This window comes from Carassius auratus, chromosome 7 (genome assembly GCF_003368295.1).
Source record: "Carassius auratus strain Wakin chromosome 7, ASM336829v1, whole genome shotgun sequence".
Classification (NCBI taxonomy): Eukaryota; Metazoa; Chordata; class Actinopteri; order Cypriniformes; family Cyprinidae; genus Carassius; species Carassius auratus.
This window is the reverse complement of record NC_039249.1, coordinates 30,349,124-30,370,929: the sequence shown is the minus strand read 5'-3', so window position 1 is coordinate 30,370,929 and position 21,806 is coordinate 30,349,124. Positions and strand designations below refer to the sequence as shown.

At 35.8% G+C, this 21,806-nt stretch overlaps 3 protein-coding genes across 5 annotated transcripts in view; 1 reads left to right on the top strand and 2 right to left on the bottom strand.

The window, feature by feature from the left end:
• Window positions 1-342: 342 nt before the first annotated feature.
• LOC113105324 (serine/threonine-protein kinase pim-2-like) lies at window positions 343-2,716 on the bottom strand. 2 transcript variants are annotated; one of them, XM_026266369.1, is made up of 8 exons: window positions 2,429-2,716; window positions 1,948-2,118; window positions 1,776-1,870; window positions 1,605-1,655; window positions 1,117-1,495; window positions 790-966; window positions 591-679; window positions 343-429 (listed from the first exon to the last, which is right to left on the bottom strand). In XM_026266369.1, the coding sequence occupies exons 1-8, from the start codon at window positions 2,646-2,648 to the stop codon at window positions 412-414; spliced, it is 1,200 nt and encodes a 399-aa protein (XP_026122154.1). In that variant the 5' UTR covers window positions 2,649-2,716; the 3' UTR covers window positions 343-411. The 2 variants fall into 2 exon arrangements, with proteins under 2 accessions (XP_026122154.1, XP_026122153.1); XM_026266368.1 differs by having other exon boundaries at window positions 1,605-1,870.
• A 3,237-nt stretch (window positions 2,717-5,953) lies between these two features.
• Window positions 5,954-9,604, bottom strand: psmd7 (proteasome 26S subunit, non-ATPase 7). Its single transcript, XM_026268401.1, has 7 exons — window positions 9,412-9,604; window positions 8,360-8,451; window positions 8,187-8,279; window positions 7,948-8,045; window positions 7,539-7,619; window positions 7,363-7,454; window positions 5,954-6,779 (listed from the first exon to the last, which is right to left on the bottom strand). Exons 1-7 carry the CDS (start codon window positions 9,483-9,485, stop codon window positions 6,323-6,325), a joined length of 987 nt encoding a protein of 328 aa, XP_026124186.1. The 5' UTR covers window positions 9,486-9,604; the 3' UTR covers window positions 5,954-6,322.
• A 4,288-nt stretch (window positions 9,605-13,892) lies between these two features.
• Window positions 13,893-21,806, top strand: part of LOC113106460 (nuclear factor of activated T-cells 5-like) — a 45,709-nt gene continuing 37,795 nt past the window's right edge. For both annotated transcript variants that reach the window (XM_026268397.1, XM_026268396.1), the window contains exon 1: window positions 13,893-14,309. In XM_026268397.1, the coding sequence (XP_026124182.1) occupies window positions 14,237-14,309 (73 nt within the window). In that variant the 5' untranslated portion in view covers window positions 13,893-14,236. The remainder of the gene's footprint in view (window positions 14,310-21,806) is intronic.

The following is a 21,806-nucleotide window of genomic DNA, read 5'->3' as shown; positions in this document are numbered from 1 at the left end:
GACTGAACGTACAGAATTTGAAAAAACTCTAGATCTTAAGTTCAGTTTGTAAATCGTTAGTCTCTTCATAAACATGTTTCACTTCGCCACTTAGGCTGTAAACATTATATTTTCCCACTTGATTCTTCTAATATCAGCATTATCATTACACCCACACAAGATGGATAAGCAAAACATTTTAGTAGAATATAAATTAGCATAGAATAATTTTCTGAATAGAGGTAGAAAATGTTAATTAAAAAGTCAGGCGAAAATGTATTTAATGTATTTATTTTAATTTTTTATAATCATAATTTGATAACTATAAGAGAAAAACAACAACAATAATTTTTATTATTAATAACAAAAATGGCAGGAGCGGCTTTCACAGCAACCTCTCGTTACTCTGTTTACCACTATTTACAATTTCCTTCATGTTGGTTTGGTGATCTGGAACCAAAAAATAAATAAATAAATAAATACAGAGATCAAGGTTATTGCCCACAAACATTATAATCAGATTCAAATACATCAAAATTAAAGAACAGCTTTTTTGAGATTATATCTGAAAAATTACTGATTTATCTTCAAAATCAGTTGTAACTCAGTACCTTGAACCAATCATGTAGAAGGATTTCCCCCAAATCAATCCGCCGGCTTGGGCTTTCATTCAGCAGGGATCGAATCAGGTGACTGCATTCTGGACCAGAGGAAGAGACGAGAGAGTTCGATTATCTTACCTTAAACCCTCCTTGTTTTGTATGATTGAATTACAGTTGGGCTTCTTTGTTGAGACGAATGGCATCTTACCATTTGACAAGTCAGGCTCAAACCAGACGCCGTAGTCAATCAGTTCAACATCCCTGGGTTCTGGGTAGCGTCCACACACCAGCATGAACAAGAGCACTCCCAGAGACCACACAGTTGTTGGTTTCCCATGGTACCTGTGGGCCACATAGTACTCAGGCGGGCAGTACTCTGGTGTTCCTGAAGGAAAACGGTTTTGTCTGATGAGTAAGCTTGAAATACGACAACATATTTTCATATCTGTGTTATTAAATTAAAACCAATCATGCTGTGAGATATACTAATTTAACTTGTTCTGAGTAAGTCCCAAACTACAAGTGCGATACGTACCACAAAATCGTTCATAGCCGGAGTCTTGCAGGAGATCCCCACAGCCGAAGTCAATCAGTTTGACCTCAAGTGTTTCTGGGTGGATCAGTAGGTTCTCCAGCTTGATGTCCCGGTGAAGTACCCCTCGCTGACAGCACGTGTGAGCGGCCTTTGTTGCCTGCGCCATGATAAACCGTGCTATGTCCTCTTTGAGGAAGCCTCCCTGAAGCATCACATAATCCCACAGATCTTTGCAGGGGGATGGCCGTTCCATGACCAGGATGTAACGTTCAGGCTGGTCCTGCCAGTCCAGCAGCGTAATGATCTCTGGAGCTCTGGGCTCTTTGTTAACAAGGAGTAAAAGGCCGACCTCTGACGGAAGGGGTGCATGATGACCGGGCTAGAAGAAAGATCATTGTAAGATTGCGTTGCTTCACCAAATAGTCTTTTTGTCCAGTCTTGGACAAATTGTTGTCAGTATGTTTGCATAGTGAGCATAGCCTGCTTACAACGTAGATGTATTTCATGTTCCTTGGCTTGCTGGCTATTTTCACTGCCACCTGGATAATAAAACAAAACATTACATTTAAAACATGGCAAGTGCACAGAATACGAGTGATAATAGACACTATGATGGTCATAGTGAGAGAACATAAAGTAGTTAAATATTGTAAGAAAACCTCTAGGCCATCCTCCAAGCGTTTCCCTTCATAGACGCAGCCGAATCCTCCCTCACCAAGCATTTTGCCGATTTCATAACAGCTCAGAAAGTCATCTGTTGAAAGATGAATTATGTAGATGACATGAAATGTCAAACAGTGTTGTGTGTAATTTGGGGGGCAGTAAACTTACCGTCAGTTGTCAAGTCCACTCTGTTGTTGTGAGCTGAGGCTGAACTGACTGGACTGTGGTGTACTGGAGCTGGAGGGCTTTGAACCTGCTGATCTACAGGAGGAAGGTCTTCAAGATCACTGGAAAGAGAATCCTCTACAGACCAGGCAATGGACTGCAGAGAAATATGATCTAAAGAGGGGGAAAACAAATAAAACAAATAATTCAATATGGCAAACTCTTATTATGAAAATTCTTCAGTGACTCCATGAAATCGAACTTCCACGTTTCATCTTTTTTGATAAAGATTTATGTCATGTCATGCAGTAAAAACGTATCATATTGAAATTTTGGATTTCGATTAAAAGTTTGTTTGTAGATAACATACAGTGTGGCAATTAAGGACACACCATCTTTGTGAACAGAAACATTCCCCTGATTCATGAGAAGATTCCCATTAATGGATACTCATTTGCAATGATCAATTGTTCGTTTGGTTTACCATCAACTTGTCTCTCATATATCATCGCCTGGTCTGAACCGCAGCTCCATTTAATGGATTTAAGAGACAACAGCTTCTCAAAACTCTCTGTCCTCCTTTTCTTTCTCATTGGCATCTCATGTTCTTCAGATGCACCAATGGGCAGATGGTTCTCAGCCACATTAGTGCTGGATGTTTTTCTTTTTGGGCCAAATGATAAAAGATGTCTGCTTGATTTCATCTGTGTTTAACCATAACATTCATCCTGGAATAAAAATCTGATTGTGGTCTTGAACAAACATCAATGGAATTTTGATAAAGTGTGTGATATTATGGATTTTTCCTATATTGTGATGCACATGATGTAGAGTTCATGATGCACAAAGCTCTAGTAAAACTGGTGCACAATGTCAAATGGTTGTTTGATCTACCCTCAGCCTGTCTCTCACTGATGGCTGCAGTAATCTGGACCTCCACTTTCTCATCCTGACCTGAACTTCCTCTCCAGTTAAACAAATAAAGAGAGGGCAGCTTCTCAAAGCTACTCTTTCTCTTTCTCTGTCTCTCCTGACTAACAGGCTAATGAAGAAAACACAAATCAGGATTAGTGTCTATTGAACATTGCTCATAAAAAGATTGACCTTAAAATGGATTAGTGAGCATAATACACTCTAAGATGTATTGAAATTGATTTAGGAGATAAAACAAGATCCCAGTTAAATATGGATAAGAAAATGACAATACCTCAAAGTCACTCTCTAAATGCTGCCCTTCGTAAGCTGGAGCTGGAGGGGTTTGAGCCTGCTGATCTTCAGGAAGAAGGACTTCAAGACTTGGTTCCTGAAGACCATGATCCTCTAGAGACCAGCCAAGGGACTTCAGAGAAATATGATCTAAAAAGGGGAAAAAAGAACTAAAGGATATTTCACTCAAATAATAATTAAACTCGGCATACTCATATTATGGTGATTCTTCAGTTTCATCTGTTCATTCAGTTTTATCATGTTTCATCTGTTTATGACATGACCTAGAATAAAAAATCTGATCGTGACTTTTTCAATCTCATATGGTGTGATGGTGTATATGTTAGCATATGTTAATAAATGACTTTTTATTTTAGTGAACAAAACATTATTTTAATCTATTTATTCCATGAATGGATATGGATTGGGTAGAGTGTGTGAGTGTGTGTGTGTGTGTGTGTGTGGGGGGGGGGGGGGGTCACTGGGTTTACCCTCAGCTAGTGTCTCATTTATCGGTGCAGTAGCCTGATCTGAGCTGCTGCTCCAGTCACAGAAGTGAAGAGAGAGCAGCTTCTCAGAACTCTCCGTCCTCCTCCTCTTCCTCCTCCTCATCCTCTCATTTTCATCACCAGCACTAACGATCAGATCGTTTTCAGCGGCATTAGTGCTGGATGTTGGAGGTGTTCTCTGGTGGAAGTCACACAACCAAGCGCTAGAACTGTGTTTTCTCTTCAGTGCCATGATAACAGTTGGAAAGTGACTCTGTATCGGATACCGCAGAATGACACAACTGCGAATGTATTCTAACACAAGTGACGCTGTGTATTAAACTGCGCGCACGAACGTTCCATTTCTTTATGATGTCATCTAATTCAAAAGCTTGAGCTGCGCTTTGGAATGCGCTTACCTTTCATCAAATTAAAAATAAATAAATAATGGAATGCGCGTAACACAGAAAAATATTTCAAAATACAACATAAAATAAATTAACTTACCACTATTTTCCAGTGACAAAATTAACATAATTGGTTGATTTAAAAAGGCCAAATCATGAAATGTCAAGATTAATGAGAGAATAACAATTCAAAAATGTGTCATTTAGTGCCATATTATGCTCTGGTCAAGAAAAAAAAATATATATCTTGAATCAAACATATTTATTTACAACCGGCAAATTTCAATATATCCCTCTTGATAAAGTCTAACCATCATCCTAAATTATCATGGAATGTTTTCTGAAATGGACATACATATTTGCGTGTAAACACACAAATAAATATAACTATCAATATAATAACCAATCAAAGTCATATTTCTATGTAGGAAACTCAAATTAAGAGATTTGAAGTTGAAAATGTTTATGAAGGACAAGGAGTGCAAAATACTGTGTTTTTATTTACTTTTAATGACTTTCTAAAAAAACTGTTAAACTTAAGTTTACACCCAGACACTATAGAAACCTGAATAAGACAGCTACATTCTACATTTTCTACATTTCTACAACAATACTATATTTAAATATACTTTGAATATAAACAATTAAATGCTATCAAAACAGCTAGATGTAGCTGAACACCTATACAGGTGTAGCCTTTCAATTTCATTAACATCTAAAAAGGGACACCTCAGAAATCATTTTTTAATGTAACCGGGACTGCAGTCTCAGAGCACTTTCACAGAAGCCCTTGATACAGTGCTGGCCGCTTTCATCTCAGTCACAAAACAAACACAAAAATGCAGCAGTGAGAAAGCAGAAATTAAGAAAGCATCCAATCATTGCGATGTGGATATGTTTCCACCACCAGCTCTGACATTCACTGGCATCATGTCGACTAATGAGATCATTAAAATTACACTGTTACAATCATTTGATTATTAAGTATATTTGAGACTATATAGATCTGGCTATGTGAGCCTATTTGAATTCATCCCTTTTCTTTGCACGACACATTAACATTACAGTACTACAGAAGCTCTAATGGTATTATCCTGAATATAAGCATTCGTTTCATGTCATAGAAAGGAAGAGAAGCTCTCGGGAGGACCAGTGGCTGATGTGTGATAACCTCCTGAGGAAGAGGAAGTCGTTGACCAGATGTTGGTGAAGATCCTCAGTCTCTTGAGCATTAAAGGGCTCATTGGATGCCCATTTTCCACAAGTTCATATGATTCTTTATAGTCTTAATGACTATAAATTCTGTAAAATTTATAGTCATTAACATAGTCTGTATGTTAATGACTGTCTGTAACATAGTTTGGTTAAAAACAGCTCTTTTCAGCACAAGCCGTTTTGTAACATTTTCCTTAAAATGCAAATGAGCTCTGCGGACACCATCCCTTTCTTCCAAGCCGCTCTCCGAGGGACACTGAGAAAGGGGAAATTGTTTAATGAGATTTAAAACAAAAACACTGGGTGGATTTGTATCATTATTGGGTGGTTGTGTACTGTACACTCACTGCAAACACATATTTCACTTCTAACAGTTTGTAAAAGTGTATGTAGCATCTAATAACCTCTTTAAATGCAAGAAGAAACTCATAGTTACAAAACTACTTAGTCCTCATCAAGAGGATCGCTGACTGCTCTGTCTGATAACTTGTCTTGTAATTTTTCACTGAACATAGATTTGATTAAACTTACATTTTCTTTTCATGAAAAGTGAATGTACCATTTAATTATTGAGCAGATTTTTTCTGAAACATTTTGTTTTATAGATTAGCAAGTAATTATTTTTTAATGTTCACTGCAATAAATAAGGGTTGCATGTTGTTGAGAAAATAAAAACAAGTTAGGCCAGAGAAGCTTGTTTGACATTTTGGCTTTTTATGATTAAAAAAAACTAAACAAAACAAAAATCTCTGTAAATACACTGAAACAATGCAATGACATGCCTGCAGTGCTGGACATCAGTCTTGATATTGCGATGGTCTAATAATGGTACTAAAATGTTAGTGTAAATGGGTCAACCTTGACCAAAACATCAAAAAGGGAAAGAACATTTGAAACAAATCCCCTTCTCTCTTTTAATCAAAATCAGAAGTAAACCATTTATATCAAAGAGACAGAAAAATGTCCAATTTAAACTGCAGATGGTTACAAGAGGCGGCAAAGAAACATTGAATTCCTCCCAAAGCCAAGATTGTGCAAAACCAAGTTCATGCCAGTTCAGGTTCATTTCTTTTCCTTTTTGTCATCTTTCTTGGCTGTAGCGTCTCCCTTTTCCTTGTCTTTGTCTTTATCTTTCTCCTTCTCATCCTTCTTTTCTTTCTTGCTGTCATCTTTCTCTTGGCCCTCTTTCTTCTCAGCATCACGGTTGGCGATTTTGTTGTTGATGAGATTGTGGAGCGCCACTACAGAGCGGATGAGCGAGGCCAGATAGACCACGAGCATCTGGTCGTTGGTCTTAAGGTAGAAAGCCTTGACAAACTCCTGCAGGTTGACATCAGGCAGCAGATTGAACACGTCCTGCAGCTGATAAATTATCTGGTGGTTGATGGGCAGTTTGCCGGTTGCAACCTTCTCCAGATAGCTCTTGATATCCAGCAGCTTGGAGTTGAGCCCTTTCAGGCCATGAACCTGATTGGTGATTCGCTGCGACAAAGTGCCAACTGTTGTGTCCTTGATATCACTGCAAAAATCACCATGAGAACAAATAAACTAGGTTCTTTACAGATTTTTTTTTTTTTAATTTATTAATTGCATCTAGTATTAAAACTTTTAATATATATTCAAATATTCACAATAAATATCCAGATTAATGTAAAACAACAAAGATATTTTAAATATTTAAACATTACTGGAGTAATTATAGCCATTGAACATTACAGTAATTGAAAGACAATTTTTACAATTTAATAGGCTTATAAATATAAATTTATATGAACTGTACAGCTGTGCCTGTAATATAGTGTGTTGTTACTGCCTCCAATATCAGCGCTCTCTGATTGAATGAGAGCGGTCCTTTTTCCCCCCAGTTTATCTGTGCAATAATGTTTGCAATATGTAAGAAAATTACTTGGAATCAATATTTTATGTGAGGATCCTCTAGATACAACATCAGTATCAGAAGAATTTTGGCTGAATTGATTTTATTTGGTTGCTCGATCGAATGCTTCTTAAATAGAAAATATTAAATAGTAAACAGGTTATTTTTGACAGCCAAATGACAAATCAAATAAACAGAAATGTACATGTTTTCATCCCCATCTTACCGCAACAAATGCTCCACGCCAACTTCCTCTGCCTCCTCTGCTCCGATCTCACTGGTCACGTGTTCAAACGTCTTCGATGTGGGAGTCCCATCCTTCAGGAAAGAAAAAATGTCAACAATTAGCAAGTAAGAAATCAAATAGATTAACATAGCTTAATAACTTCAACAAGTACTCACATCGTGCACTTCCTCCACTGAGATGTACGCTTCAGTTGGCAACCCCAGGTCCTTGGGTTTTACATCAATAATGACTAAAACCTTTGCAAAATACAAAATCAAAAAAAAAAACATTATTTTTTTGCTTTAAGAAAATATAGCCTGTTGTCAGGAAAATTGTGCCATTATTATCTATTAAATGAAACACTCCTGCCAATTCTCAGAAATAATTTCTATCTATCTATCTATATATATATACATCTATACACACACACACACATATATACACACAGATATATATATATATATATATATAAAACGTACATAATTTCTCATAATACTATTACAAATACGAAATTCAGTCTAAAACATGACTTGCTGGGTACATAGTTTGAAATAACGCGGTGTTAAAAGAAAGAGTATTACATACCGAATTAGAGCAGTACTGTTTCATGAGTTCATTTATGGCAATATCATTTTTGTGCAGCTTTGGGCCTGTGTGGTACCACCCAACTATTCTCTCCCTTGCTAGAATTGGAAAAAAAAACCCAACAACAACAACATGAGTTTGGACATGAGGTTGTGTCTTATAGCAATGACATGTCAAAAACTCAACAACACGTTTGTATGATATTGATTCTTTACATGGACATAGTACAGCAATCTTACCATTGACTTTCTTGAACATGCCGTACATATTCTCCAGGTAGTCGTGGTCCAGGAACCAGACTGAATCATCCTTGTCGTCCTCATCAAAAGGCACTGCCACATGATTAAAATATTACATCAACTATATTTCAACTGGAAAGAAGTGTATTTTGCACCAAGAGCTGCAAACATACCAGCGAAGCTGTTGGACACATCAAGCACTTTCTTATGCCACGAACCCAGCAGAACACCCACAACTCGCTTCTGACTGCCAACCTTACCAATCCTACAAAACAAAGATATGTGATACAAAGAACTCAAAAGAAAAACACTGGTTTTGAATACATCTTCAAATGGCTCTTTTAATATGAGCGAGGTCAGATCATGTCTGAAAGTGTCGGTTCCAAAAGCTAAGCATGTAACATAAATACCTTGACATATGCAATAAATGTATTTATTACATTTATATTACAGTTAAGGGTCAGTTTTGTGATTATCATTATCTGAAAGCTGAATAAATATGTTTTCCATTGATGTTTGGTTTGTTAGGAAAGTACAATATTTGGCAGAGATGCAAATTTGAAAATCTGGAATCTGAGGGTGCAAAAAAAAAATCTAAATACTGAGAAAATCGTCTTTAAAGTTGTCCAAAAGAAGCTCTTATTAATGCACATTACTAATCAATAATTAAGTTTTGATACATTTACAGTACAAAAATTACCAAACATATCCAGGGAACATGATCTTCTCTTAATATCCTAATGACCTTTGGCAGAAAAGAAAACTAATATAATTTTGACCCATATTATGTAATATTGACTATTGCTACTAATATAGCCGTGCTGCTTACGAATGCTATTGTGCTCCAGGGGCACATAATTATAATAGATTATACAATTTAGGAGTTTTTGTGTTGATTGTTCATGTTCGGAGTGTTTATAGGTCTACTTGTGAGAAAAACGATCAGATATATATGGCTGAGTTGATCATAATAACTAATTATATCATAATAACTGACAGACATCTGCTTACTTTTACAATATCTTACAGCAGACTTTAAAGGCTATGAAGCTGAGCCGGTGTGCATCACCATAATATAACATTTCCAACCTATTCTTACAATATTGTTTATTTGTATAATTGCTCTTAGACTGTGACTGCTAGCTTGTAGCGGCTACTTTCATTGATACATAATGACAGTGAGTTAACAGTTTTAATACAGAGCCTTCACAAAACTCAGATTTACCTGTTAAAGTGGTCGACGACACTCAATAACACCAACGGATGAACGACGACCTTTTCTACCGCTAAATCCGGCATTTTTACCCAATAAATCCGAATATTTCAGGAAAATATAATGCTTTTCTGTTGTTCAGCACACTAGTTTGATGGACGCCGCTGCTTCCGCTTCCGCTTCTGCCTGACGCGTGACGCACTCGAGCGCCCAGCGGCCCGGAGGAGGAACTACACCCTGACCATCTTTAATTGAAGTCGGTGTGTTAAATACGTCAAATGCATAGTTTCTTGATATAAAACCAAAATTTACTTAGATATAATTAATGCACAATAACGAAAATATTCAATATCCTTTTATCTGTGAATGCAGAAACATTGTAATCGTTTTGATTACTTATAACGCTAATTGTACACAAGATGATGCTGTGTATTCTGTTTCTGTGGCAATTTTTAGGTGTTACGTTCATGCATAGGATTTGTTTATTTAGTTATTTAGTTAGTTAGTTAGTTAGTTAGTTAGTTAGTTAGTTAGTTAGTTAGTTAGTTAGTTAGTTAGTTAGTTAGTTAGTTAGTTAAATGGAAGTCCCAGTTATTATAGTAAGTTGATATGTAGTACTGACAAAAAAAATTAAAAATGGCAATTATTCCAGCATAATCTGTTTGCAAATCATTTACTGTTGTGATGAATCATCTTAGAATGTCTAAATGTTTAGTCGGTATGTGTATTATAGGGTAATAAAGCACTTAGTAGTCTACAAAGTTATAAAATAATACAGATAAAATAATGGCAGGGCTATAAACATTTGTCAAATTGTATTTTAAGGTAATTATGATACACAAATTGTGTGGACTTTGTGAGCATGATTGAAATGGCAGGGCTGAAACAGTGTACTGTGTCAGCCTGGTATTAATATGAAACACAATTAACAACAAATCATATGGAGATACATCTCAAGAGGTATTATAAAGGAGAGTTAATAACTATTCAATGTAGCTTTTCTGATGATCTGCCTATTATTAAATAATTGTGATCACAAGTTGATCGGCTAATCTCACTTGTTTTTTTCATGCTTACACAGTTAAGGATATATAATTAATGAATTGTTCTTTATTAACAACGGCTTACAGTATCTCCTCATGGCTTTTAAACTATAAAACTTTCACACATTTAAAGTTTGTATGGACAAGCTTTTCCTGTCAAACTCTAGGATTTTTTTTATATATATATTATTTGAAATTCAGTTGATTTTAAGTGTAATTCCTTACATTGAAATCTGAATTGGAATTCTGTTCCTCAAAAATTCTCGACCTGATTTCAAATCCACTCTTAATTCAGTCCTGTCTAGTACACAGCTCTGACATTAACGTTCATTGTGTGAGGACAATAGTGAGTCTATGCTGAACATGAATCATGTGTTGGTGTCAAACGCTCCTCACAGCTCGCTCGCGTGGTCTCTAGACAATAATGGCTTAATTTTTCCCAGGAACAGCTCTGACATGATGGCGTGACTCCTAGACACTGATGGCTTTGTTAAACACAAGCACACAGGTTTGTTTTCTAACAAAGATCCTATAAACATCTTCCACTCATATAGAATGTATGATTTTGAGATCAATCTTTTCTCACTGGGGACAACTGAGAGACTTATTACATGCAACTCTTTCAAAAGGTTCAAATGGTCACTGATGCTCCAGAAGAAAAAAAAAGATGCACGAAGAGCCTGGAGAAGATCCTTTGAAGATCAGGGTAAAATGAATTTATTTTGTCTTCTGGAAACATCTGCTGTAGCTTCTGAAGAGCAGTACTAAATGAAAGAAATTAAAAATGAAACAAGAATGAAAAAAAAAACACCCCTGGATCTTAATGTATCATGCTTCCTTCTGGAGCAGTGACCATTTTAACTTTTTTGTAATGGTTGCATGTAAGCCCCTCAGTTATTATTTATTTACAACTTTATTTGTGCAGACGTTTGATGATAAATAATGTTTTTAAAAATTTAGAAAAGTTAGCCCAAATCACTTTGAAGTCAACACTATTACAAAATAAGTAGGTAACTGCATCCTTACAGTGATGACTCAAATAGCCCCTAGGTGAAATACTGTCACTGAACTTTGCATCTTTATAGTTTACTGGATCACATATAGCCTAATGTAAAAATACATTTAAACAGCTTTTCTTTTTTTTGGACAGGAGAATATCCCAAGAATTCTTTCCAACATATTACTGAATTTATTATTCTTTATTATTCAAACTTATCGTGGCAGGTAAAGTGATCTGTGTTAAATTAACTAAGATTGAATCTAGCCTAATTAACCTCAGTGTTTTAATCTATTTTTTAATTAGAAACTACAACAAAACAGAAACATATACAATTATAAAAAGACATCCAAATAAATAATTAAATAAATAAAATCGGGTTTACAATTTACATTTCAGATATAAATATACAAAAATATAATTTGACAAGACAGGCCTACGGAAAAATGGTTCCTCTGACCATCAACAGTGCGACTATGGAGAGAGTGAGCAGCACCAAGTTCCTGGGTGTGCACATCAGAGAGGACCTCTCCTGAACTGAAAACACCGCAGCACTGGCCAAGAAATCACAACAGCGTCTCTACTTCCTCAGCAAACTGAGGAGAGCCAGAGAAGAGGCACCATCGAGAGCATCCTGACGAGCTGCATCACTGTGTGGTATGGCGCCTGCAACGCGTCCTGCCGAAAGACTCTGCATCGCATAATGAGAGCAGCTAAGAAGATCATTGGTGTCTCTCTCCCCTCCCTCCAGGACATTTACGGAACCTGTCTCACCCGCAAAGCCCTGTGCATCACAGGTGATCCCACTCACCCACCAGGCCAGGACCAGCAGACTGAAGGACAGCTTCATCCACACGGCTGTCAGGAAGCTGAACTCATTTCCGAACTTGCTCCCCCTCCCTTCTTCTGCCCCGGGCACCACTGAACTATGACCCCCCCCCCCCCCCCCACAGATCCCACATCTCCAGCCCCCCCCCCCCCCCCACTAATATATGATAGCATGCACCAGTCACTTTGTGCAGCATTGGTCTACTCACTACCTCATTCAGCACGTCACTATACTACCTCATCAGTCAGTTAAATAAAATAACTGCTCTTGAGCCCTTTGTCACTTTAATCAGACCTAATCAGACTTTTTTTTTCGCACTAAAAATCTTTCGTCTGCACTGTTGTTCACTTCATTGATTTGCACTCTATCTGCCATTTGCCTTGCGCTGCTTTATTTAACTTTATTTTTAATTTTATTATATGTCTTTTTTTACATTCCCTTATTGTATAGTTGTATCTACATGTTATATTGATCTAGACTTTTAGGCTTTAATATTAATGTTATATGTATGCACCGGGGTCTGAGAGTAACGTAATTTTGATTCTCCGTATGTATGTACACATGTGGAAATTTACAATAAAGCAGGCTTGACTTGACTTGACTTGACTTGAAAAGGTCAATATTCCAATTAACTTTAACTCTTTGTCAAATTGAAAAATGAATTTAAATATGAATAGCCTATGAAATTTATCAAATAAAATAATAAGATTCAGCATAAAGTTAACATATATGCTTTTTTATTTAAAATATATAAAAAAATCTCTTGAGGTCAAATCCCAAACAAAACTAGTTTTCTCTTGGACTCTGGTTGATGTAAACAAACGGAGTGGTTTTCATTAATATCATCCATATATTTTGACAGAGTAAGCTCAGTGTTGTGATTGTGAAGCGATGACGCGTGGAGTGGGCGGGGCCACAGAGGAAACAGACAAACTCGTTTCCTCTGTGATAGCATGCACCAGTCACTTTGTGCAGCATTGGTCTACTCACTACCTCATTCAGCACGTCACTATACTACCTCATCAGTCAGTTAAATAAAATAACTGCTCTTGAGCCCTTTGTCACTTTAATCAGACCTAATCAGACTTTTTTTTTCGCACTAAAAATCTTTCGTCTGCACTGTTGTTCACTTCATTGATTTGCACTCTATCTGCCATTTGCCTTGCGCTGCTTTATTTAACTTTATTTTTAATTTTATTATATGTCTTTTTTTACATTCCCTTATTGTATAGTTGTATCTACATGTTATATTGATCTAGACTTTTAGGCTTTAATATTAATGTTATATGTATGCACCGGGGTCTGAGAGTAACGTAATTTTGATTCTCCGTATGTATGTACACATGTGGAAATTTACAATAAAGCAGGCTTGACTTGACTTGACTTGACTTGAAAAGGTCAATATTCCAATTAACTTTAACTCTTTGTCAAATTGAAAAATGAATTTAAATATGAATAGCCTATGAAATTTATCAAATAAAATAATAAGATTCAGCATAAAGTTAACATATATGCTTTTTTATTTAAAATATATAAAAAAATCTCTTGAGGTCAAATCCCAAACAAAACTAGTTTTCTCTTGGACTCTGGTTGATGTAAACAAACGGAGTGGTTTTCATTAATATCATCCATATATTTTGACAGAGTAAGCTCAGTGTTGTGATTGTGAAGCGATGACGCGTGGAGTGGGCGGGGCCACAGAGGAAACAGACAAACTCGCGCTCGCTGGCGGAGTGTTTACACACACACACACACACACACACACACCCCTCCACACACTACGAAGAGCGCAGAGCGACACAAACCCTTTATTTATGATATTCAGAATTGTCATTGCCTGATTTCTCAGTACCTGGCTTTCGTTTGTTTTGATTTTTCGTTTCGGCCGAACTAAACCATGGCAGTTTGTTAGAAGCTGCACTTGAAGAGCAAGTCCGAGTCTTTTCATGTTGGATCGGAGGCACTGCGATGCCCTCTGATTTCACCTCGCTCTTCAGCGCGGATGTCGACCTCGATTCGCCCAATTCCCTCTACTCCAAAGGTAACTCACTTTCTGCTCACTTTTCCAACACTGTACTCATTCTGCACTTATGCTGCTCCGTGCACGCGCAGGCTGTGTTCCAAAACCAAGTGCGCTGCCCACCTAGACAAAAATGCTGCCTAGGTAGTGCTCACTAGAAGTTGGGACGCAGCCCGATCGTCTTGTGTAATGCACTTTATACAGTCTATGGTAATGCACAGTCTATGGTAATGCCCCTCAGCACTGTCAAGCAGTTTTGTTGTTAGTTTACATAGTGACTAATTGTTTAAATGTTGACCAAATAAATTATCTTGTGTGAGATGATACACACATATTGTTTAAGGGGGCGGTGTGTGTGTGTATTGTAACCTACATCAGCATAGCACTCTTTATCTGGTGTATAAATATCTCTGATGGGATGAATGGTTCTGTGTGATATTTAACTTCATTAGACATTCAGACATGGTTAATGGACCTCCTGATGGAGTTTGACATCCATTTAACACATTCTACATGGAGCCATCTGCTGTGTGCCAAACACTGTGGAATAAGACAGTATAATTGTGGAGAATATGTAATCAGTCTGTTCTTTTAAGAGAAGTGAGAACAAACTTTCATCCTCATTGTGTTTTACTGTCCTCCATGTTTCAGTGCATGTTGTGTCTCCTTCGGCTACAGGGAAATGAACTTTGACATCAGAGAACTTGTGTTGTTTCACAGAGATTTATATACAATGGTTGAAGAAAGCTGAAAAAGAAATGTCTAAAGGGAGTGAATATGACTTTTTTTGAAGGTGTTTATGAGAAAAGCCAATGCTTGTGAAAGTGAATGTTCTTTATTGCCATTGACGGTTTCATGAAGAGCCTTTTAACATTCATGAAATCTTTCCAGTGCAGGTTCTTTATAGTGGGAAATGGTTCTTTAAACTATTAAAATGTTCTTTTCACTAAGAAGAAAAAAAAAACTGATTTTAAGAACTTTTTACTGGGGGAAAAAAACTTTTTTTTTTTTTTAACTAAGTGAATATTTATTTTCTTCTTTTTTTTGTTTAAATAATTTCTTATTTCTTAGTATTAATATTAAGCTTTCATTTTATATAATATTTTTATTTTTATTTAAGTTTTTTTGTTGTTGTTGTATATTTCAGTTTTTATTTCTGTTTTACTTTAAGTAATATTGGCACTTCATCTTATTAATCTCAGTTATTTCTTATTTTCATTTAAGTGTTTTTCATGTAATATTATTTATCTCATCTTTATTTCACTGAACTGAAATAGTTTTTTTTTTTTTAAATCTAATTTGAATAGTTTTAGGTTTAAGTTCACAATCAGGGCACTGGCCTGAACAATATTAAAGAGCAGCACTTTCTATGAACACAAACTTGTTGAGCCCTCGCTGCGGTGGCTCTCATACTTAGAGAGTTATTATGGGCAGCTTTCTCGTGAAATACACCCCTCTCTCTGAGATCCTCTGTTGGTGCATGTTAAATTTCCTGCGCATTAGATGATCTTTATGTGGTTTGTGTTGGACATGTCAGCCTTAGAGAGAGGCCACAGTCTTAGATTGTAATCTGTGCGGTGATTTGATGTAGATTCTCATCTCTTTATATGTTTTGGTCAATGACGAGTGTTACTGCCCGGTGTGTAGTGTAGTATCCTGAATCTGGGCTTTAGTCGCAAATGTTACGTAAGACACAACCTAATCTCATTTGCAATTCTTGGCGATCGTCTGCTGGTCGCTGCTGCTGCTGTTGTTATTGATTTTGTTTCATAGTCAAAGCATGACATTCTTGACACTAAGACATTGATTTCAGTTGTCCAATTAATGATGTGTTACCCATTTTTCTGAATGAATGTCTTGCAGTTATACAGATAATGTATCTTTATTCTACAGGAAGTCAATACTTCAACAAAAGTCAGGAAGCTCAAGCTCAGCTCCCTTGTCAATAAAATGTATTTATTCAGATGAAAGTGTAGTATGTAGTGCATATGACTCTGTACATCAATATTGGCAAATGGCATCATAACAAATATGTGAATACAACACTCCATTTGATATAATATGAAACACCTGTTGCGTCTCTCTAGCCAAGAAAAAGGTCTTTAGCCTGAATGTGTTTGGAGACCTCTGGCCTAGAGTATTAAATAAACAACCACTATTAAATAAACAACCACAAATAAACAATCACTTTTTATCACTAAAAATAAAACCAATGCCATTCTTTATACTTATTAACAATTGTGTTTAAAGTTTTTCTATAAGTAATATAATTATGAAAAACAGTAAACAAGGTTCACCCAAATTTAATTAGTCTTTTAATTAATGAAATTTAAACACATTTTATTCTTTGGTAAATAAATCGCATTTACTATTAAAATTAAATCATGGAAGGAATATTGTGTGATTTATTTCTTAAAAAAATAAAGTTTTATAATTTTTTTTCAACAGTAGTAGCAGTATAACATTACATTCTACTAAATAATAGTAATATTTATTGCACAATGCCTTTATGTAAAAATGAACTTTTATATTGGCGGGTTGCCGTTAATACATTTAAATTGACACTGGTTGTACTCAAATGAAACGGTAAAATGCTTGTGAAGTGACTCAGAAGAGTTCTGGTGATGTTGTTTATGTATTTATGTCCTCATTGAGACGGCAGATGCTGAAAATACTGCAAGCGTCACCTGCTTCATTCATTCAGTCACACAGAGATATTTCAACCAACTTTTGCGGCTTAACATTTACAGAAACTGGTAAATTGAGATTTGATTTGATTAATTTATGCCAACTTTGACAAATTCCGTGACTGTTCATATTAATATGACTATTTATATATATATATATATATATATATATATATATATATATATATATATGACTGGATTTTGAGATTTTGTCCGCGTTTTCTGCTTCGCGGAATTCATAGGGCTGTATGCATCAAGAACCGGGTTGACCGGGTACTTAAAGAAACCTGGTACCGTCACATTTTCATTTTTTTTTGTACCGACTTGGTACCGAAGTCCTGGGTCTTTTGACAACACCAGAGATCATCGTAATCACCTTCCTAAGCAGTTATTTAATGTGACATGAATTATTCCATTATTAGTCTCTCAGTTATTATAAGGTTATGAAACTGCTTGTAGAGTAATTGTACACGCATTAGAAAGTGAAAAAGAGAAATGATGATGTATAGCAGTACTGCGTGAGAGTTTGGGGCTTTGGGAAACAGGCCTCTGTCTAATGAGCTTATTTAAAGTTGTGGATTAGGCCTTTTCTCATGGACCAGGGCCAGTTGTGTTTCTTTATTTCACGTCTTCGCTCTTTCAGTATTCCTGTCACTCTCTGACATCTGCAGTTGACCTTTTCACATTGTTGTTTCCCCTCCCGCGTCCCTGCTGTGTAAATTGGCTAATGAACTTGTGTGTCATGTGACGGGGACGACAGTGAGGATGAGAGGCAGCTAAGCATTTGGCTGTGCATTTCCAGAAGGATGGCAAAATGCCCTGGAGAAGTGGCTGGTGAATTTATTTTTAGCGAGCTGTTGTTTGGTATGAGGGGAACTGCTTTGAAAACACATTGTCCAGCTTGAGAGGCTGTGCGATGTGGGATTGAACTCCAGCCAAGAGTCTGATTAATTCCATGCAGCTGATCACTGTTTTCTATAGAGGCAAATCCTGTTTTCATTCACTGCATTAGGGCCCTGCGTTCCCCTCGTATGTGCTATAGAGTCAGTGACATAGACTGTAAGCTTCTCTAGATGTGTCCAGTAAAGTCACGTTATAATCAATCTCAAAATACCATGAAGTATTTGGAGATATTACATTTGAACATTTCTCTTTTCAAAAATATATTTGTCACACTTGGACTATTATAAAATAGCTCAAATAAAAAATAAAAAATTGTCTATAGTTGTATCTAATTTTATAAGTTTTAGTTTATTTAGTTTTCATACTTAATTTAAGCGAAAATGAGATATGTTGCATTGACAAAAGATTGTTTTTAAATATATTTTAAAGATTTCATTTTTCAGGGGTTAATTTATGTTAAGTAATTAAGAATTTTAATGGTTTTAGTTAATGATAATAGCCTTGCTATTCGCTTATGACGACTGGATAAGGATTTAAAATAAAAATACCACAAAAGTTATAGCTAAAAGCTATTTTAGAGTCTGAGATGAAAACATTTTTTAAAACAACAACAACAAAAAAGGTCCCACTTACACTTCAGAACAACTTATAAAAGGAACTGGATTAAATTTTTATAGCTATTTTTTTCAGTATTTGGAGCAGATATGTTTGGAGTGACAAAAATGCTTCATTTGTTTTTTCAACTGTATCTCTGGTCAAAAACCTCATTAGAGATAGTACCGTAGTAGTAGTAGTAGTATATTTTATTGTCCTTGAATTAATGAGATAATTAATTATACAGATACAGGCACAAAGGAATTCTTATACCTATTAAGTTTGCACATTGGGACTTCTACCGGAGGGGAGCATTTCATACTGTGAATACAAAAAGTTTCTGTACCTGATTCAGAATGTAATTCTCATATAAATGTTAAAGATTCTAGTATTCTTCATGTACATCAGTTTTTAGTGCTGTCAACACCAGGTGTGCTAATTTAGATTTAAACTGTATAGTTAGGTTCCCAAACCATACTGTAACACCATACATAACTATGCTTTCTAAAACAGCTTTGTAGAACAACATCATGATTTTCTTATTTAAGGTACAATTTGTAAGATATTTGCAGTAAGATATCCAAAACCCACTGGGCTAGTGTTATATATTTTGTCCAGCTGATTACTAACAATATCTCTAATGTTTTCAACTCCCATTCTAAACAGTGACACAACTTACGATTGCTATATATGTCAGAGGTTGCATGCCTCTGAAGCAACTAGGGGTTAAGTGTCTTGCTCATTATAACTATTATAACGATCAACAAGATTAGTATTTTGGGGATTACACACCTAATGCGGGGCATCGCATCTCTAGACCCATTCGAGGATGCGTCTGATCGCATCTTTGCATTGACTTTGTATGTAATCAACTCGCGCAAATTGTTGAACTCGCGTTAAATCCATGATTTATCTTTCCGTCTGATTGATGGCCCTCAGCGGTTGGGTAGAAGACAACAAATCCCATCATTCCATACTCCTTAGCGTCATCAAGCCACACGATTGTTATTGTTTTGGTACTGCGCCCTCTAGTGGCAGTTCCTACAACCTGTACCTTTAACCCCGTAAAAACGTTATCTACGTAATAAGTACAGTCTCTGATGCAGCTGAGTACAAACCCATTTCGTGTGAGTTCCCCAAGTAAGTGAGCTGTCTATTTAAACAACCAAATACTTGTAAGTTTCTTACAAGTCACCTATACATTTTGGATCGAATATAATCTCCTCCATTTTCTTTATATTTATTATGAAATCATTTTTATCACACCAGTCGACGAACCGGCTTATTTCTGACTGGTAGATGTTCACAGACAGCATTTTGAGTTGTCCGAGGTGCGTTCAAGAAGGGATAGTTCAGCCAAAAATGAATATTTTGTCAATTCATCATCCTCAAGTTTGTTTCGAACCTGTATGAGTTTTTTTCTTCTGGTGAAAACAAAAGAAGATTTATTTTAGTTTTTTGTACTTAGTAGTAAAGTAGTAATAAAGTAAGAAAATAAATGAGTCACTTATAACGTTCAATTTAATGCACTTGTCTATATTGAGAGAAGAGAGTAAATTGTTTTGAGACAGAGCTTGTTTTCTAATATTTTACTTATTGGTTATTTATTTTCATGATTATATTCTCCAGAGCCAGTCCATTTTTTTTTTTTTTTACTCATAAGTGTTACCGACCTATATTGGTCGATGTGTGAGCTAAATTGAGCTTATCTGTTAAGAAGCTGATTTTCTTTTGGTTGGTTTTATACACATTGTTTACACTTGTTGGAAAATAGCTCTACACGAAAGGTCATCAGTTCATCCAAAAATGGAAAGTTACTGAAATATATTCTCCTTCAGCCCATCCTCGATGAAGATGAGTTTGTTTTGTCATCATAACAGATTTGGAGAAATTTAACATTATATCAGTTGCTCACCAATGGAAGCTCTGCAGTGAATGGGTGCCGTCAGAATGAGAGTCTAAACAGCTGATAAAAACATCACATTAATCCACACCACTCCAGTCTTGTCAAGTGAAAAGCTGTGTGTTTGTAATAAACAAATCCATCATGAAGATGCTCTTAAGTTTAACAAACCGTTATTTCCATTGGTGAGAAGGGATTGTTTTAAAAGGAAAACGCCTTATTGATGAATTGATTAATCTGTTACTTCATTATCAAATCCATTGATGCACTTCATATACATATAGAACTTCAAAACAATTCTTATAAAACAAATGAACAGCTAATTTGATGTTAATGACAAGGCAGTGTTAATTAATGGTGTAAAATGTGTTGCAACTCCAAAAAACTTGATCTCAGACTAAATAATTCATTTTATACATATATAAGAAAATACAATGTGTGCACTCTCATTTTTTCCAGGTGTATATTTAAAATATTAATTCATTTACCGTTTTCAAGACCATATGAAACCATCCTAAAATACAAAGGGTTTAGCCTATATTTCTAAAGACCTAAATATAGAGATATGTTTGGGATTGAACTGATGATACGGTCAATAACTGAATTGTTGTGGCACCTCTCTGGGCAGTATTGTGTAACCATGAAACACATATAACGTATGTAGCAAGCCTGAACATTGGATAAGTGACTTTCTTTTGATCTTTTCACATTTTGTATCAGGCATATATGAAAAGTGCATAAAGCTTTTGAACTCTGATCTCTTGTCTATGCTGCCGTGACCCAGACACAAACTGTGTGTTAAATATGCCGGAAGTTAATCAAAGATTCAAGGAGTAGACAATGCAAGAAAACACGCAGGTTACAGGATTGACTTTCTTCTTAAACCCAGAAGCATTTCATCCGCCCCTTTGACCCAGTTTCCCGCTGGACAGTGTGGTGGTCATCACAAGCTCAAAATATATTTTTTTACATTTATTCAATGACATAAAATAAATCAGTAACACCCCCTTTTGATATTTAAATCATTTTGTGAATTCACAACCTCATTTTGCTTGTAATCACACTCTTGCAAACTATTCAAACTCAACTTTTAACAGAAAACGTTTTTTGCTGGTAAACTTAATGATAGTGATGTGATTGTTGTGTCGTTTGTTCATAGAAGATGTTTAGCTTTTTACTTATGGGAATTGTATTTAGGCTTCAGAATTCATAAAGGGTTGTGCTCCTTTGTGAAGATTATCATAATGAACAAAATGTGTACGAATAATAAATGTTTGTTGATCACAGAGCTTATTTTCTACAATAATCCAAAATCCTATTGCGTTTTTTTGTGAAGTGAACGAGGGTGATGCTAACTTCACAGAAATACATCATGACTGCAGTGCACGGTTAAAATTTCTGTAGTAGGGAAATAACCCATAATATTCCCAT

Bases quoted from the DNA above. Each gene is read 5' to 3' on its own strand.
- psmd7 (XM_026268401.1), bottom strand. From the start codon at position 9,485: ATGCCGGATTTAGCGGTAGAAAAGGTCGTCGTTCATCCGTTGGTGTTA. The intron at 8,452-9,411 runs GTAAATCTGAGT...TTTGTTTTGTAG, and splicing joins GTCGTCGACCACTTTAACAG to GATTGGTAAGGTTGGCAGTC. The intron at 7,620-7,947 runs GTATGTAATACT...TATTTTGCAAAG, and splicing joins AACAGTACTGCTCTAATTCG to GTTTTAGTCATTATTGATGT.
- LOC113105324 (XM_026266368.1), bottom strand. From the start codon at position 2,648: ATGAAATCAAGCAGACATCTTTTATCATTTGGCCCAAAAAGAAAAACA. The intron at 1,871-1,947 runs GTAAGTTTACTG...ATCTTTCAACAG, and splicing joins AGTGGACTTGACAACTGACG to ATGACTTTCTGAGCTGTTAT. The intron at 1,496-1,604 runs GTAAGCAGGCTA...TCTTTCTTCTAG, and splicing joins ACATGAAATACATCTACGTT to CCCGGTCATCATGCACCCCT.